The sequence below is a fragment of the Gobio gobio genome (genome assembly GCF_949357685.1).
Source record: "Gobio gobio genome assembly, chromosome: 22".
Classification (NCBI taxonomy): domain Eukaryota; kingdom Metazoa; phylum Chordata; class Actinopteri; order Cypriniformes; family Gobionidae; genus Gobio; species Gobio gobio.
This window is the reverse complement of record NC_137118.1, coordinates 14,247,412-14,262,922: the sequence shown is the minus strand read 5'-3', so window position 1 is coordinate 14,262,922 and position 15,511 is coordinate 14,247,412. Positions and strand designations below refer to the sequence as shown.

At 41.9% G+C, this 15,511-nt stretch overlaps 1 protein-coding gene across 2 annotated transcripts in view; it reads right to left on the bottom strand.

Moving 5' to 3' along the window:
• The window catches only part of tacc1 (transforming, acidic coiled-coil containing protein 1), a 54,569-nt gene that overhangs the window by 9,375 nt on the left and 29,683 nt on the right, over window positions 1-15,511 (bottom strand). The window contains exons 1-3 of one of the 2 annotated variants that reach the window (XM_079803794.1): window positions 11,075-11,811; window positions 7,505-7,608; window positions 1,393-2,410 (exon numbers count right to left, since the gene is read on the bottom strand). In XM_079803794.1, coding sequence (XP_079659920.1) covers window positions 1,393-2,410; window positions 7,505-7,608; window positions 11,075-11,247 — 1,295 coding nt within the window. In that variant the 5' untranslated portion in view covers window positions 11,248-11,811. Of the gene's footprint in view, window positions 1-1,392; window positions 2,411-7,504; window positions 7,609-11,074; window positions 11,812-15,511 lie in introns of those variants that run through there. The other variant, XM_079803795.1, reaches the window with a different exon arrangement.

The window sequence follows — 15,511 nt, the reverse complement described above, 5'->3', positions numbered from 1 at the left end:
AAGCCTATACACATCGACATTACGTTGGCCATCCAGCCTGTTTTCATGGTATTGGCATCTATTGAACAGCTGATTGGTTAAAGCCTATACACATCAACATTACGTTGGCCATCCAGCCTGTTTTCATGGTAATGGCATCTATTGAACAGCTGATTGGTTAAAGCCTATACACATCAACATTACATTGGCCATCCAGCCTGTTTTCATGGTAATGGCATCTATTGAACAGCTGATTGGTTAAAGCCTATACACATCAACATTACGTTGGCCATCCAGCCTGTTTTCTTGGTATTGGCATCTATTGAACAGCTGATTGGTTAAAGCCTATACACATCAACATTACATTGGCCATCCAGCCTGTTTTCATGGTAATGGCATCTATTGAACAGCTGATTGGTTAAAGCCTATACACATCAACATTACGTTGGCCATCCAGCCTGTTTTCTTGGTATTGGCATCTATTGAACAGCTCATTGGTTAACCACTCAGAAATAGGGATAATCGTTGTATCCTACAACAAAAAAAACAGTTTCGATAATTAAAACAGAGCCTGCATACATACAGTTTGTTTGATATTACAACTGTATATTGAGCACTATGAGAGGGTCAAATCTGAAAATCATTACAAAATGCCCATGGACTAAATCAATACTGTCTGCCTGGACAGTCGGAATACAATAAAATAAATAAAGTACACCTTCTGCCCTAATTTGTTTGGAGGACTGACATTGCACATGATTTGGAGCCAGAAGGCAGCCTTGAACAGCGCTCATGACATGCAATGGGACAGAAGAGATAACATTGAAAGTACAGGAAAGGAGGGCAGGAGAGGATACTTACAATAGAAAACAGAGAAACTGCACTTGCTCAGTGGTCCTGAGGACAGTATGACAGAGGAAGGGCGGGGGAGGGAGGGCAGGAAGGAGGGAGGAAGCAGACACAGAGAGGAGGGGATGTGGAGAGGGGACGTGCCATAAGACGTTAGAGGGCGAGATAGAAGCATGAAGAAAACAAGTAGGAGTGCGTTTAAGCTTCCTGACTTTCACAAACAAATAGGAGTTAGTTTGTCAAAGGGATGCCATAGTTTAGTGCAAAGTGGGAATCGTAAACACTGGGACAGTGTAAACAAGACTACCATAAACTTTACGACTGTAAACTATCAAATACGGTTGTGCCACATGAAGGATGCATGATTAGACGACAACTGAGATGTTGAAAAGGAAGGGTAGCGTACCAACAATAAACACAAATGTGAAAAGTAGAGTGACTGATGTGTTTATAATGCTTAGTGGGTGAAAAATCACTCCTGTTTACTAAAAGACGCAAAAGAAAGCCACAGATGCAACACACAACATACTTTTTGCCTGTCTGTCTAGCATAACTGCCACTCACGTGATGATCCTGTCTTTGTTTTTCTTCTGAGACTGTCCTGCTGGCTTCCGCTGCTCCAGAGTTTCGTCTGGTTGGTGTTTGTCCATTAGTTTCTCAGTCGTTGGTTTAATTGTGTCACTCCCACCTGAGGTCTTTGAGGACTTAAAAGGATCAATAGAGTCATCAAAATGATCAGGGTCAAAACTATATGATCCTTTAGGGAGTGTTGGTGAGTCGCCAAGTTTACGGTTCCCACCAAAAGGATCAAAGTTGGGATCATCCCACTGACTTGGGTCAAAGTTATAGGATTTCTTAGGAATAGGAATATCATCAACGTTCATTGGAGTCACATTCTCAGCTGGTGGTTGGTCTTGTTCTGATGAAGTTTCTGGTGGTAGAGCTGCTGTTTCTGATAGATTTGTAGATTTTGGTCGGTGTTTTTTTGGAGTAGCCAGCTTGCTGCTCATCTTCTTTCCAAACTTCTTGGGTGGAGGTCTCTTGGCTTCGGCATCATCAAGTCCAAGCTCCAACATTACTGGCTGTGCAGGCATTTCCTCAATCAACTCTGATTTAGTAGTGGCATTGTCAGGTGCAGGGTTCTGCAATTTGGACCCCCCAGTTGCGAATGTATTCATGGTGTTGTCAAACTGATCAGGATCAAAGTTGTAGCTCCCCTTCGGAAGTATCGGAGGATTCTCGTCCACTTCATTGGGGTCTATGCCATTCAATGGGGCCTTCACCTTGAGAGAAGGAGGTCTAGACTTGAGGGACTTAGTCTGTGGTTTGGAGGATGGTTCTTCAATGTGCCCATTGCAGATGTTGGCATCATCGGTTGGAACTGCTTCAGCAGGATCAGGCTGGTCCACATCCATGTCAGCAGAGGAAAGCTGGTTCCTGGATTTCAGGGTTGAGCTGGGGTCCACACTGCTCTGCCGCACGACCGGGGCAGGTGCATCCTCAGGAAAGCGCTCGTCCAGGGTCAGGTTCTGGGCTTTGGTTGTGATGGAGGTCAACTGATTCACATAATCTTCTGGGAAACCTGTTGAGAGTAGAAGAGGTTAAAAAAAATTAAATCAGGGTCTATATAATTTATAGAATTATTCTGTTGAAATATGCAATAATGTGTTATATATAATGTATAATGCAATATGTTCCCCTAATATAATCTTTCTTGTGTTTGCACTTTTCCTTTCATGTGTTCTTAGAGCACATACAGTATGCTCTATTGTTCAACCTATGGAGGATATTTGAAGAACAGACTTCCTTACAACAGAAAGGACGGGAAATGCTTCACTCAGGATGCAAAGAGTTGAACAATAGTCCTCTTTTCCCTGTCTCCAACAGGCACAAATAGCACAACTCCAAGCAACAATCAGCCAGAAAAGTGGGCTAGATGTTTCATCACACCCATTTTGGATGTACTGAAAAGAAGACTTGGCCTATGTGGCACGTCCTGATTTTGCAGAGTTAGACGTGTTCCTGGGTCAACATACACAATTTGCCAAAAGTATTAGGACATCCTTTCAAATCATTGAATTCAGGTGTTCCAATCACTTCCATGCACTTAGGCATGCAGACTGCTTCTACAAACATTTGTGAAAGAATGGGTCACTCTCAGGAGCTCAGTGATTTCAAGCGTAGTACCCTGATAGGTTGACACCTGTGCAATAAGTCCATTCGTGAAATTTCCTCACTACTAAATATTCCACAGTCAACAGTTAGTGGTATTATAACAAAGTGGAAGCAATTGGGAACAACAGCAACTTAGCCACAAAATGGTAGGCCACGTAAAATCACAGAGCGGGTTCAATGCATGCTGAGGTGCACAGTGCGCATAAGTTGCCAACTTTCTGCAGAGTCAATAGCTACAGACCTCCAAACTTTGTGTGGCCTTCAGATTAGCTCAAGAACAGTCTATAGAGAGCTTCATGGAATGGGTTTCCATGGCCGAGCAGCTACAGCCAAGCCATACACCAGCAAGTTCAATGCAAGCGTCAAATGTGGAGACGTGTTCTCTGGAGTGACGAATCACACTTCTCTGTCTGGCAATCCGATGGACGAGTCAGAGTTTGGCGGTTGCCAGGAGAACGGTACTTGCCTGACTACATTGTGCCAAGTGTAAAGTTTGGTGGAGGGGTGATTATGGTGTGGGGTTGTTTTTCAGGGGTTGGGCTTGGCCCCTTAGTTCCAGTGAATGGAACTCTTAATGCTTCAGCATACCAAGTCATTTTGGACAATTTCATGCTCCCAACTTTGTGGGAACAGGGATGGACCCTTCCTGTTCCAACATGACTGCGCACCAGTGCACAACGCAAGGTCCATAAAGACATGGAGGAGCGAGTTTGGTGTGGAGGAACTTGACTGGCCTGCACAGGGTTGTCCTCAATCCAATAGAACACCTTTGGGATGAATTAGAGCGGAGACTGCGAACCAGGCATTCTCGTCCAAAATCAGTGCCTGACCTTACAAATGCGCTTCTAGAAGAATGGTCAAAAATTCCCATAAACACACTCTTAAACCTTGTGGAAAGCCTTCCCAGAGGAGTTGAAGCTTTTATAGCTGCAAAGGGTGGGCCAACACCATATTAACCCCAACGGATTAAGAATGGGATGACATTAAAGTTCATGTTCATGTAAAGGCAGGCGTCCCAAAACTTTTGGCAAAATAGTGTATTTTGTTGATTCTGTAAAAAACATTCCTGTCCGAAAATGTAATGCTTACCATATCCCTTACCTCTAAACCTAACCCTGCCCATACGTTATCCCAAAAATCAGAGGGAAATGATGGTGAATAACACTGATGTAGAAGCACCTTTCCCTCGTTGTAAGCCTAAACTTGACATAAACTTTAAACTTGTCCCTCAAATTTGATTGGTTGATACTTGGAATGTTATTCCAAGATGTTGATCCAGGAACATGTCGCACTTGGTAAAAATCAGGTTCTGCGCCTTTCTGTGCCATAATACAAAAAAAACTACCTCAAAACCTGCATTTCAAGCCACTGTAACTAGAGGATACCTGCTGAACAAAATCACACTTCAACCATCTACATGTGAAATTGTGTCAATATTCTTAAAGTTGTCATTTTGAAACAATTCCCTTTGACAAACAGTTTGGCTGGCAGTCATCACTGAGTTTTGATGAAACAGCCTGTTGCTAAGAGACAGGAGACAGTCTATTTATGTATGAGATGGGTGACTTTGCGCTGACCTCCAATTGAGACGTCTTAGAGAAGTACTATCTGTTATCTGTTCAAAATATTTACATGCAGGAAAGAACATGTCCAACAGGAGAATGTATCGGAGTTGAATTTGTGAATCCTGTTAGTGCTCCAGCATTCTGACGTCATGAGTTTGAGTCTGTTCGAGTGACATTCAGTCGTGGTAAAGGCTCAAGGGTGCTGTCTGAAAGGTTAAAAGTTTGATCCTCAGAATGAGCAAGAGCCGTAAGCCTTAACTAATGAACCACAGACTGCTCCTGACTAACCCGGGTAACATCACATGAAAATCACATAAACAAATGCAACTTTTCGGCTAGTAATGTCTTAACTGCAACACAATGGTTTCTACTAGACATCCAAAAAGAGGAACTTGAGCTTTACCATCAAGCATTTTAGGGAACTAGCCTTACACATATTAAATAAACACAACTACAGCCTTCAATATTGCAAAGACAATATTCCACCCACAGACCTTCCATGAGTCCTTTCCGATGTCTACGCCCAATCTTCCTACTGCTTTCGCCAAGTTACTCTGTGTGTCTTTTTCCACACATCTGGTACTACGTTGTCCTTCACTGTTAAATGAGATGGCAGACAGCCCTTCCCATCGAGGACACTAAAAGTGCTGATCAGATTGTTTTTAAGTCTACGCAGCTGCTTTTGTCATCATTTCCAGAGGTCAAGGCTCCTCCTCTGCATCCACCTATAGGCAAGCTAATTTCGGCAATGGATAAACCTTTTGGCAGATATGAGGTACACCATGTCACTATACGTTCTATGACCTTTTTTTTAAACAGGAAGCACTGATTGTCAAATGTACTATGTGCCAATTTAGGGCTTTGAAATTAATTTATATTAGGTAGGATGTATCTGAAATGTAGGCTTGTACATCATATAGTTATTTTGAATGTTATGCAGAAACAGAAGCTTTCAGGCTATGAAAGCAACTGTTGCCTTTTAAACACACAACACCAGGGAAGGAGAATCATCATCAGGCACAATGCGATTGGTTATGCATCCAGTGCTAGTGGCCGTGACTTGAGCTTCCTCTTTGTGGCGAGAGTGTGATGCGTCGACAATGTTTATTTCATCGAAACAGAGCAGGCAGTGAGCGTGGGGGAATAAATTCAAAAGACAAAGGCTTCATCTCGACCCTGCTGAGAAACATTTCAGAGCGGTTTTGATTATATAACTACAGCAAAAAAAATAAGAACACTCATACCAGGCGAATGCATAATGCTGTCACAACACATTAGTCAATCCGGTCATAAAGATACTGCACAAAAGAGCCATAAAAATAACACTGTGCACGTCTGAGCTTGTTATAAAGTAGAAAAGGCAATCAAACAGTCAATAATGCTTGTTTTTCAGTTATATTCTCTGACGATAACAAGCAACTGTGCTTATGTATGATTTTACATTAAAGGTGCAGCAGGATTTAGTACCTGGGGTGGAGAGGACACAAGAAAGCTTCTGTTTACATAACCACCAATTCTGGCTAATGCACTGCTAGCCATGAAAACGTGTTCCTAGCAATAGCATGCGTCTGTACAGCTGTGAGGATGAGGACGACTGTAGTGGAAACTGGATTGTGCTCTGCTGGAGCCAGACTTTTACTGTCTGTCTGCTCAAGCAATCCAAACCCCGACACGTAGGCTTGGAAAGCCTGCCTCTATTAGCCTAAAGCACCATTTCTCAGGACAACTTTCTCTCAAAACTCACCAAAAATGTAGATATTTTTTTCATAAAAGATTTAATAGCCACATTTCCAAAGATACACTAAGAGAAAAGAGATAACTAGCAAGCCTAGAACAATTTCATGAGTGCGAAAGTTTGTTTTAGAGTGTCTGTGTGTGGCATTTAGAGAAAAGAATGAAATCACATGATGTTCTTCGCTGCGAGCTTTTGACCTTGCCCATTGATAAACGTGCTCTGAGAGGAGCGGACGCTTTTGTTCAATTCCAAACTCCTGAATTCCAAGCTGTGCGCTTTTCCCACACTGGGTCAGGGGCCTCTCTTTACCCAAACCTCTATTTTCCAACCTCAAAACCTCCTCCACTCCATTACATTTGAGTAACTAATAATGTCTGCGCAGTTTTGATTCAAGCTGAGGTCAAAATGCATCACTGTAGTTGAATCTTTGAAACACAAAACAAAGAAACTCATCCTCACTGTGGAAAACACTGGAAAACTTGACCCGAGCTACACCTGGAGACTAAAATAAGATTTCAAGTGTAAAACAATAGCAACATGCACATGTTTTTGCGCATACGCTTAATGGTAGTGACAAGTCACATTTTAGAGCGTTTATGAGATTTTAATGGGCAGATAAATTCCTCAAAAAGAGTCTGGGGAAGTGCAGCTGTTTTCAGTTAGTGCTATGGTACACTCCCCTGAATTTGGACACGTGTCTTTAAGAGGAAAATTTAAAGAAAACAAGGCATGCTTTTAAGTAAAAGGAAGAACTGGAATTGTACTCAACGTCTAGGTCAGATTCATTCCTTTAAAACAGTCAGTTTTCCCTCATGTTTGTGAATAACTTGTTGCTTCGGAAAAATTAATCTTTGCTTATTTACTTGCCTTCCAGCAAATCAGATTAAGTAACATTGCTATCCAATTAATATTCATGAGCCCAGCTGATTCATAAGGTAAAGTATAATTTATAGGACTATACTGACCCACTATCCAACACTACAAGAAATGCTACCAACGATATATTACATTCAAAATTGATACTAAAAAATCATACATACACACAAAACCACTAAGAGACATACTTTCTTCCTGTTGCCATGGAAACATTACATTGCATGAGGGGAATAGAGGCACATGTAGCGACAGGTGCTCAGTAGCATCTCTGAATATACCGTATGTATCTATGGCTCTCAGTTATTATCATGAGGTCTTCTTTTACCTGTGCTCTCTGTTATTGGTTGATCCAGTGCTGATGGTTCTTTATACAGCTGATGGACAGGCGTCTCAGCTTCAGGTGTGTCAAATTGGCCCTCTGAGTCCGAACTGATGGAAAACGGAGAAAAACTCTGTGGTTAGTCACGGCAAAGTTCTTAAATCTGTACTATGTAGACAAAAGTACATTGCCATGGTTATTTGGCGCAGCTTGATTTAAAAATCGGATGTATAATGCTGATCTCAGATCAGTATAAAACATACAAACGCGTCAGATCATCAAATGGCATCAATATTTAATAAAACATCTTGCACATGTGGCTTAAAGCTTTAGCCTCGGGTGAAACGAAACTGAACTGAGCACATCATGTCCTCATTAATTAATAACTATGTATAGCTTTGACACCAATGCTTTCTGCAAATTGTTTTTTATGTGTCTGTTTTGGTGGTTTTGTGTGCTCATATGTGTGTGAGGTAACACTGAAGAGCTTTCCAGGTAAAAGGAATAGTCCCAAAAATGGAAAATTACTCATGTTGTTCCAAACCCATATGACTCTAATTCTTCCGTTGAAAACAAAAGACGCATTATGCTATTAGGCTTTCAAGTTTCAGAAAAGACACATGTAGCATAAAAGTGTCACAAAAGCAGACCAGATGACCCATGTGCTATTTTCGAAGTGTTCTGGAGTTATGTGATAGCTTTGTGTGAGGGTTTGAAAGATTTTAAGGCAATAATGAAATCAATTCCAACATGTAAACCCAATCATTGTAATTGAATGGAAAAACCAGTCCAGTTTCCTAACATTTCTTTTGTATTCTGCAGGAAGAAAGAAAGACAGGTTTAGAACAACATTTTAATGTTTGGGTGTACTATCCTTTTTATATTCACAAGAGCATAACGGTCATGAGCCTGAGCTAAAAGGGAAGAATTGTTAATCTAGTGTGAGTGTGTGTGTGTGTGTGTGTGTGTGTGTGTGTGTGTGTGTGTGTGTGTGTGTGTGTGTGTGTGTGTGTGTGTGTGTGTGTGTGTGTGTGTGTGTGTGTGTGTGTGTGTGTGTGTGTGTGTGTGTGTGTGTGTGTGTGTGTGTGTGTGTGTGTGAAATCAGTCCCCAATCTGGGAGGACTGCCCAGTCTTTTTGCACTGGGCCACCTGCAGTCCCATTAGGGAAGCAATCATTACTAGTCCAGCAAACAAACACAACAGACAAGAGAATGGATGAACTTGCAAAAAAAAAAACCTCTTAATAAGTAGTGATGTGAAAGGGTTTTGCAAAAATATCAATTTTATTCTGTTGTTCCCTTCCAACAATCACCTATTTCTAACTGGGCGAACCCAAACCCAACACAATCCACTCCACTAATTCACTGTATTTTTCATAAAATCCCTGCCTGCACAACTCATGCTACTTGTATTGACTCATACTGAGCTCCATAGAAATGAGTAGCTCTCTGTGTGGGTGGCTTACTGTGTGCTTTTCTAAGTATATTTACAACTTTCATGATCCTGACACTCTTTTGGGCCATTGTTCTGGTCTGTGTGGTGATTAATTTGCGGCAGTCTCTCAGGCTGCGAGGCATTGGGAAAGAAAAGATTCTTCCTGGAAAGGAATGCTAGCAGACAGTTCCACAGCACATAGACAGGATGTCAACAACACAGCTTGAGGGGAACCAAAACAAAACATACTTTTTGCCTGGATGATACATATGAATTAAACATTATATCAACAAAAATAAACTGCATTTTTGCATATTCAATGAATATATGAGTGGTGCTTGCCTATAAAAAACTCTCTGCTACAATGCTAAGCTGCTGTGGGTGGTTGTATTAACATCTAACAGTGGGTGTTGCTATGTGTTTGTTAAGATGTTAGCACATTGCTTTGCGGTAGTTGGGATGCTTTGGGTGGTTTGCTAGAGTTATTCTGGTCTCTAGATATTGCTTGGATTCCTCCATTAATGGAAGTCTTTAAAGGGTAACTTCGGTGATTTAGCATCAAGCTTTGTATCAGTAGAAACCCGGTAGTATATTCGAATTATGGTACTTTTCCCCCTCATATCCCCCTGTGACGAGATAATTATGCATTTTATTTCTGGAAAAAATCCTCCGATGACGCAAATATCGTCATTTTGCGTCATCTGAGGATTTTTGGCCTGAGGCTAGAGTCTACAGGAGCTAGTTCCGAATGTTTTCAACCCGCCCACAGGGGAGGGATCTCACCCAGAGAATGTAACTCACTCGGGCATTCATAACGGAGCGGTGTTGAGCAAAGTGAGTGTTTCAACTTTTCAATGAATTCCTATGAAAGTTTAGCTTCCATATGCGATCTGATAACGCGCCAGACTGGACACGCGCCGAGAATGACAGCCGCGCTTACCTCAGCTCTTCGCTCTCGTGATGAATGAAATCTGACTCCTGCTGCGTCTGTGACGTGACTTTCGTTCGGCTCACTCACACTTTATTGAAAAGACACGATCAGTTTTTAATTGTAGTGTTTATTCTCTAACTGAACGAAATGATTGTATTACTATGAAAAACAAAATGACGTTGGGGGCGGTTCCGCGTTGGGCAAGTGATAACCAATAGCCGTGGCTTTGGGAGTGGCCTCGTAGGGCAGTGAAGCAAGTGCATTCTGGGAGTTGTTGTCTTTCATCCACATGAGACAAAAATACATTTTCTGTCTTTTCTCAGTCTAGAAGGCACCAAATTCAAAAATAATTTCACATTTCTACTACATAAATGACCCAGTTTAAATACACATTCATCTTCCCAGCGCTGAAGTGCCCCTTTAAAAATGGGGTTTTGACTGTCAGAGAAAGGTGTGGGACAAATTACGCACCAAATGTTAATAGTCAGGAGGGGTTCCTTCAAATCCTCAATCCTACATTTAAGCAAAAAAACAAAAAAAAACATTCTGATGTTTTAGCATGCATTACTAATGAATTAGAGTAATATACAAACAAGTTTCCTTTTTTTTAACAAAGGACAGGGCCAAGAAAGGCAGTGTTATCTACTAGCAAGGAAATTAGCCATGACACAGTTGGGGGTTGGGAGAGGAGAACGCTTAAATTCTGATCTTTATCTGAGCATAGGGACACATTAGACTAACAGCTAGAACCTCAGCCATGCACACTTCCTAAGGAAATCCCCAAATGATGCTGAAAACCCCCACAAACACACTGAGCGCAAACATACAGAAGAACAAACGTGTACATGCCACTTTCCCCAACCATGACAAGAGCACTAACAGACATCGACATGCAGAGCCTCTGATCTCTGGCTGCTTTGATCCATGTGGCTGACTGCTAAGCCATGGCTGTCTGCATAGCATTCAGAACAGTTAACACCATCATCTGACTCAAACAGGTGGCTCTGGAGGCAGTTTTGCTAAGGTTGGCTGATCTTGGGCACATTTTCAAGGTAAAACCTTGATTTAAGAACTAAAGAGCATTATAAATAAACAGATATCTCACACTTCCTCTCTCAAAAGAAACCTTACACCGCTACATTATATACCTCCATACATCACATCCTTATTTCCTTGGTCACGCTGGGAAGTTTACAAGGTTCTAGACTTGCCTGCAGCCATGAGACCTTTCGTCGTCGTCTTGATCTCCTGACATAGACTCTCGTGTCTCTTCCGTGAGGGGTTCGTCGTCCATCCCTGAATCAATATCATCTTCTTCCTCCCCTCCTCCTCTAACGGCTGACCAGGTCCATTTGGCCCACTGCACTGGTGACAGCCAAGACATCTTCAACCTTTTACTGGTGATACGCCAAACGTCTACTGGAACACCTTGTGGGCGAATCCAAACAAATGAGTCAGTCTCTCCTTGCCTCTTTTTCTCTCTCTTACAGATGTTTTTCTCAGTGGAGGGCAATGCTTCACGTGGTCTTGAAGCCGAGCTTCATGTTTTCGTCGCAAAAGCCTCTCTGCTTCCTTCCTCTCACGCGACTGTTGATGTTGAGTTCTCTTGGCTTCCTCTATCTCAGTGCAGCTGAGTGACGAAGAGTTTGCAGTCTCCTTTCCCTCGCAGAATACCACAGCAAAGATCAGCTGGCTGCCAGATAACTCCCCTTGTACACCCCTCCTTTTCAGGATCAGACTATTGAGAAGAAACGAATGGGGGGAGGAGAATAGAGAGTGCCTGTATCTCTGGTCCAGCTGATCCGGCAGCCCCTGTGGTATAAAAATGGTAGCTTCCCAAGCAGAACTGCCTCTCTCTCTCATGAAAAGCAGAAGAAGGGAACACAACCGAGGCTGAAGGGAAGGGAGAGGGGGGCTCCGTGGTTTCGGTAGGGAGACTGTGGAATGCAGAGCTGAGCTCCTCCTCAGTCTTTTTTCCATTAACCATCTCTAGCCTTGAGCTCCGGCTCACAACCAGGAAAACCTGTTCTCTCACTTGTCCTTTCACACACACTCATTGCTACCTGTTTGGAATGCCTTAGCAGATCGCCTGGGGAAATCAGCGTTCCCATGACTAATCTGAACTCAAACCAAAAGGGAAAAATGACCACACGATTTTTGCATACAAAACTCTGAGTCAAAAGCTTTCCTTTAAAAACACTTAAAACACAAATAAAGGCTTCTAACATGACCCAAGTACTCTCAGTGTGTACACTACATAATCTTAATCAGGATAATACCATACGCAAGAATTTAGTTGATGAATACCGCACCAAGCATCTTCATTTTACACCACAACTACTTCCTTTGATCACTGTCAACAGTCTAAAAATACAACCCCAGTGAGGCTGTGTTGTTGGTCGTGTTGCCATCACAAAGTCCACCAACACAACCAGAGCAGCAGTTCTCAAAGCCATAACTCGACTTAGCTTTGACAAAATGTCCTGAGCAATGAGATACCGAACTCAAATCTTTATGAAACCTCTACAGATGTTCCTCCATGGCTTGGGGTAACTTACATAACTGATGTCCACTGCGAAGATGGGTCATTCCACATCAGAGGTCTGCAGATATTTCAGGCAGAATTCATTCTGTGAGGCAGTTAACTGGTTTCGGAAGCCTGTATGATATTAGCAGAACTGCCAAACTTACGTATCTCTATTAAGGTTTTTCTTATAAGCTTGGGAGAGCATTTTAACATACCATGTTACTTACATCGGTTTATACTTGAGTGTATCATGTTTTGGTGAATAATCACAGAAGAAGAAGAGTTTTTTTCATCGACTTTTCCTTATATGAGACCACCCATGTACGTTATGGAGCGTTTGTGAGGTTTTAATACCACATGCTCAGGATATGAGGCTAAGATTAAGTTGAGGGGGACTGTACAAGGACGTCTCACATTTCAAACACACAACGGAAACTTGGCAAGAGACACCACAGAAGCCAGAATAAAAGAAAACACACAAAATAAAAGAAAAACAGGCCACTGAAGAAAGTGCTTCTAAAAGACGAGAAACGTTGCTCTCTTGCCCCAAAACAATGACTGGGCACACGTCTTCCGGTTAAGCAAACCAAACAGACCGAAATATGATGGTTTCTCAGACAGTTTTGGTTCAAGAGAAAAATCCTAAGGGAGTGTGCATCTGTGCTTTTAATTACAGATTCCACATTTGCAGAGTCGGACTGCAGCTCTGGATCCACCCAACAGTTTGTGACTGAACCGCCACGATTTGGACTCACAGAAAGACACAATTCCCTTGTTTGTCACAAGGGAGACTCTAAAAGAGATGAAAAATGTGAAGAATTCCAATCAATTTGTTCTGGGTGCACCCTGAGCGATACCTAACACTGATTTACAGAATGAAGGTAGTGAGATTTACATGTGTTAGTCCAGTGAAGCTCTGCTTTTACAAGCCACGTCCACCAAACAAAAGTATGGAAGCTGGTTTCCCCCACAGAATAAAACATTTTAAAAGGTAATTGCGACTTTTTATCTCACAATTGTTTACGTCTGTGAGTTAAAGCAGCACTAGGTAACTTTTCAACCTTTATGATATATTTTCAAACCTCTTGTGATGATACATCGACTTACAATAAGTTGAATGACACGTCTGCCATAGCCTGACGGGGTCTGTATCGTTTTTAATCGTACTTTTAAACTTCGGGTTTCGGGTAGTAACCCGAGAAAAAAAAGAACTACAAAATTCGACTGCTTTACGGCATATACGTCACTTCCACCACCACCCCCACTTCCTTAAATTCGGACGTGCAAGCCCAACTATCATTTGTTTTCCGAATGTTATAGTCATGGCCGAAGCAGCACAGAAAAATAAGAAAGCAAAGGTTTTGTCGGAGGAAAGCAAAAAGAGGAAACGAGAAAGTGATCGGATCAAAGGCAGGACGAGGATCAACATTGGGCCAGCGTTTGCTCGTTGGCGTGAGCTGAAGGAGGAGGGGCTACATTCTTGCAAGTAAATACGTAAGACGTACAAAATCATATTGTAGGATACCTAACATGTCTGTGATATTGGTTTATTTGTCTTTCCTCAAGCTATAATGCAAATCGATTTTTCAAATTTGCAGATTCATAGGGTAGCTTGATATTATAATATTGACGATATATGGTTATTACCTACCACTCAAACATTGAATTGAAGTATCATATAGATTCTGTAAAACAGGAACCAATAGACTAGGCTACTATAATGATGCTGGCTTGTAAACGTGAGCATCGCGATCATTTGGCGTTTGAAAAAAATAAAACCCATGAAATTATATTCATATGACATGATGAAACATATGCCACTGTACCTGGGATGAAGACATTTCACACGCGACGCAAGCAGAACACCTGCACGTGAACTACTGCAGTGTTCAGGGCTATCATAGTTGTCATGTCAACAAATGCACGTGCGATGCATCCCCTGATGTAGGATGACAGTTTACGACAGTAGTAGAGGACAATACTGTTTCTCAACTGTAGGGGGACCCCGAGAGCAAAAACTACCTAGTGCTGCTTTAAAGGCCCACTGAAATCAAAATAAAGTTTTTTAGCTTTTAGTATGATTATCTTAGCCTTAAGGTTATGAATAAGCTGGTGTGTTCCAAGACAATGACAAAATTTGCATTTAGGAGATACAAGCATTCAAAATGTACAATCTCTCACTTCCGTTAAAACGAATCACAGATTTTGATGACATCATCGCAGACTTCACCTTCTAATCAAATCTTCTGTCCAATCAAATGCGCTCTAGAATCTGAAGTCCCGCCCCCTGCATTATAAATAGACCCTGAACTGCGTCAGAAAACGGTCAGTTGTTCCCGCGTTTACTATTTTCTACAACGGCACATAGCACACTATATATGCGATAGGAAACGATTCAGACAGTGTAAATATGCTTTCATTTGGGGCGAATGAAGTCTGGGTTCACGATAGTTTCACGCATACCGCACACACATAGCGGAAGTCAACTCTAGACCAGAGCCGTTGACTACAGAGTCAGACACGAGAGCGCAGCACGGATCATATGCGCGAGTCGGCGCAGACAACAAAACATATCGGACCCATTTAAATGCTGCACAGAATGCTGTATTTCAAAGAGATATGGAAGAGATTATGATGATAAACAGTTAGATTCGGAGGAAACTGGCTTTAAAAACACAGAAAGGCTAGTCAAACTATGATAATAACGAAACGCTATTGGCTGTTTCAAAAAAGGGGAGGAGCTGCTAACAGCTGGAGCCGTTTCAATGGCATTTACGTCAACACATTGAATAATGCTGCGCGTTCCAAGGCACTTCAGTGGGCCTTTAAGGTCCTTTCACACTGGACGCGATTTTGATGCGCGATAGTTTTATTTTTTGATCAGCTGTTTGTGTAATGAGTGCTTCCACACCGAACGCGAATGTGCTGTGGCAAAAAAACTATGTTTATTTTTTTCGTTTCGATGTCGATTTTTTAAAATTCTAGCAGCGACAGAAAAGGCTTAAACCAATCACATACAAGGAAACAGAGGTGACAAAATGTCCAGTTGATGTCACTAGCTATTCAATCAACCTTTGCCAAGCATCGCATTTCTCATGAGATTACAGCTGTAGTTTTAATT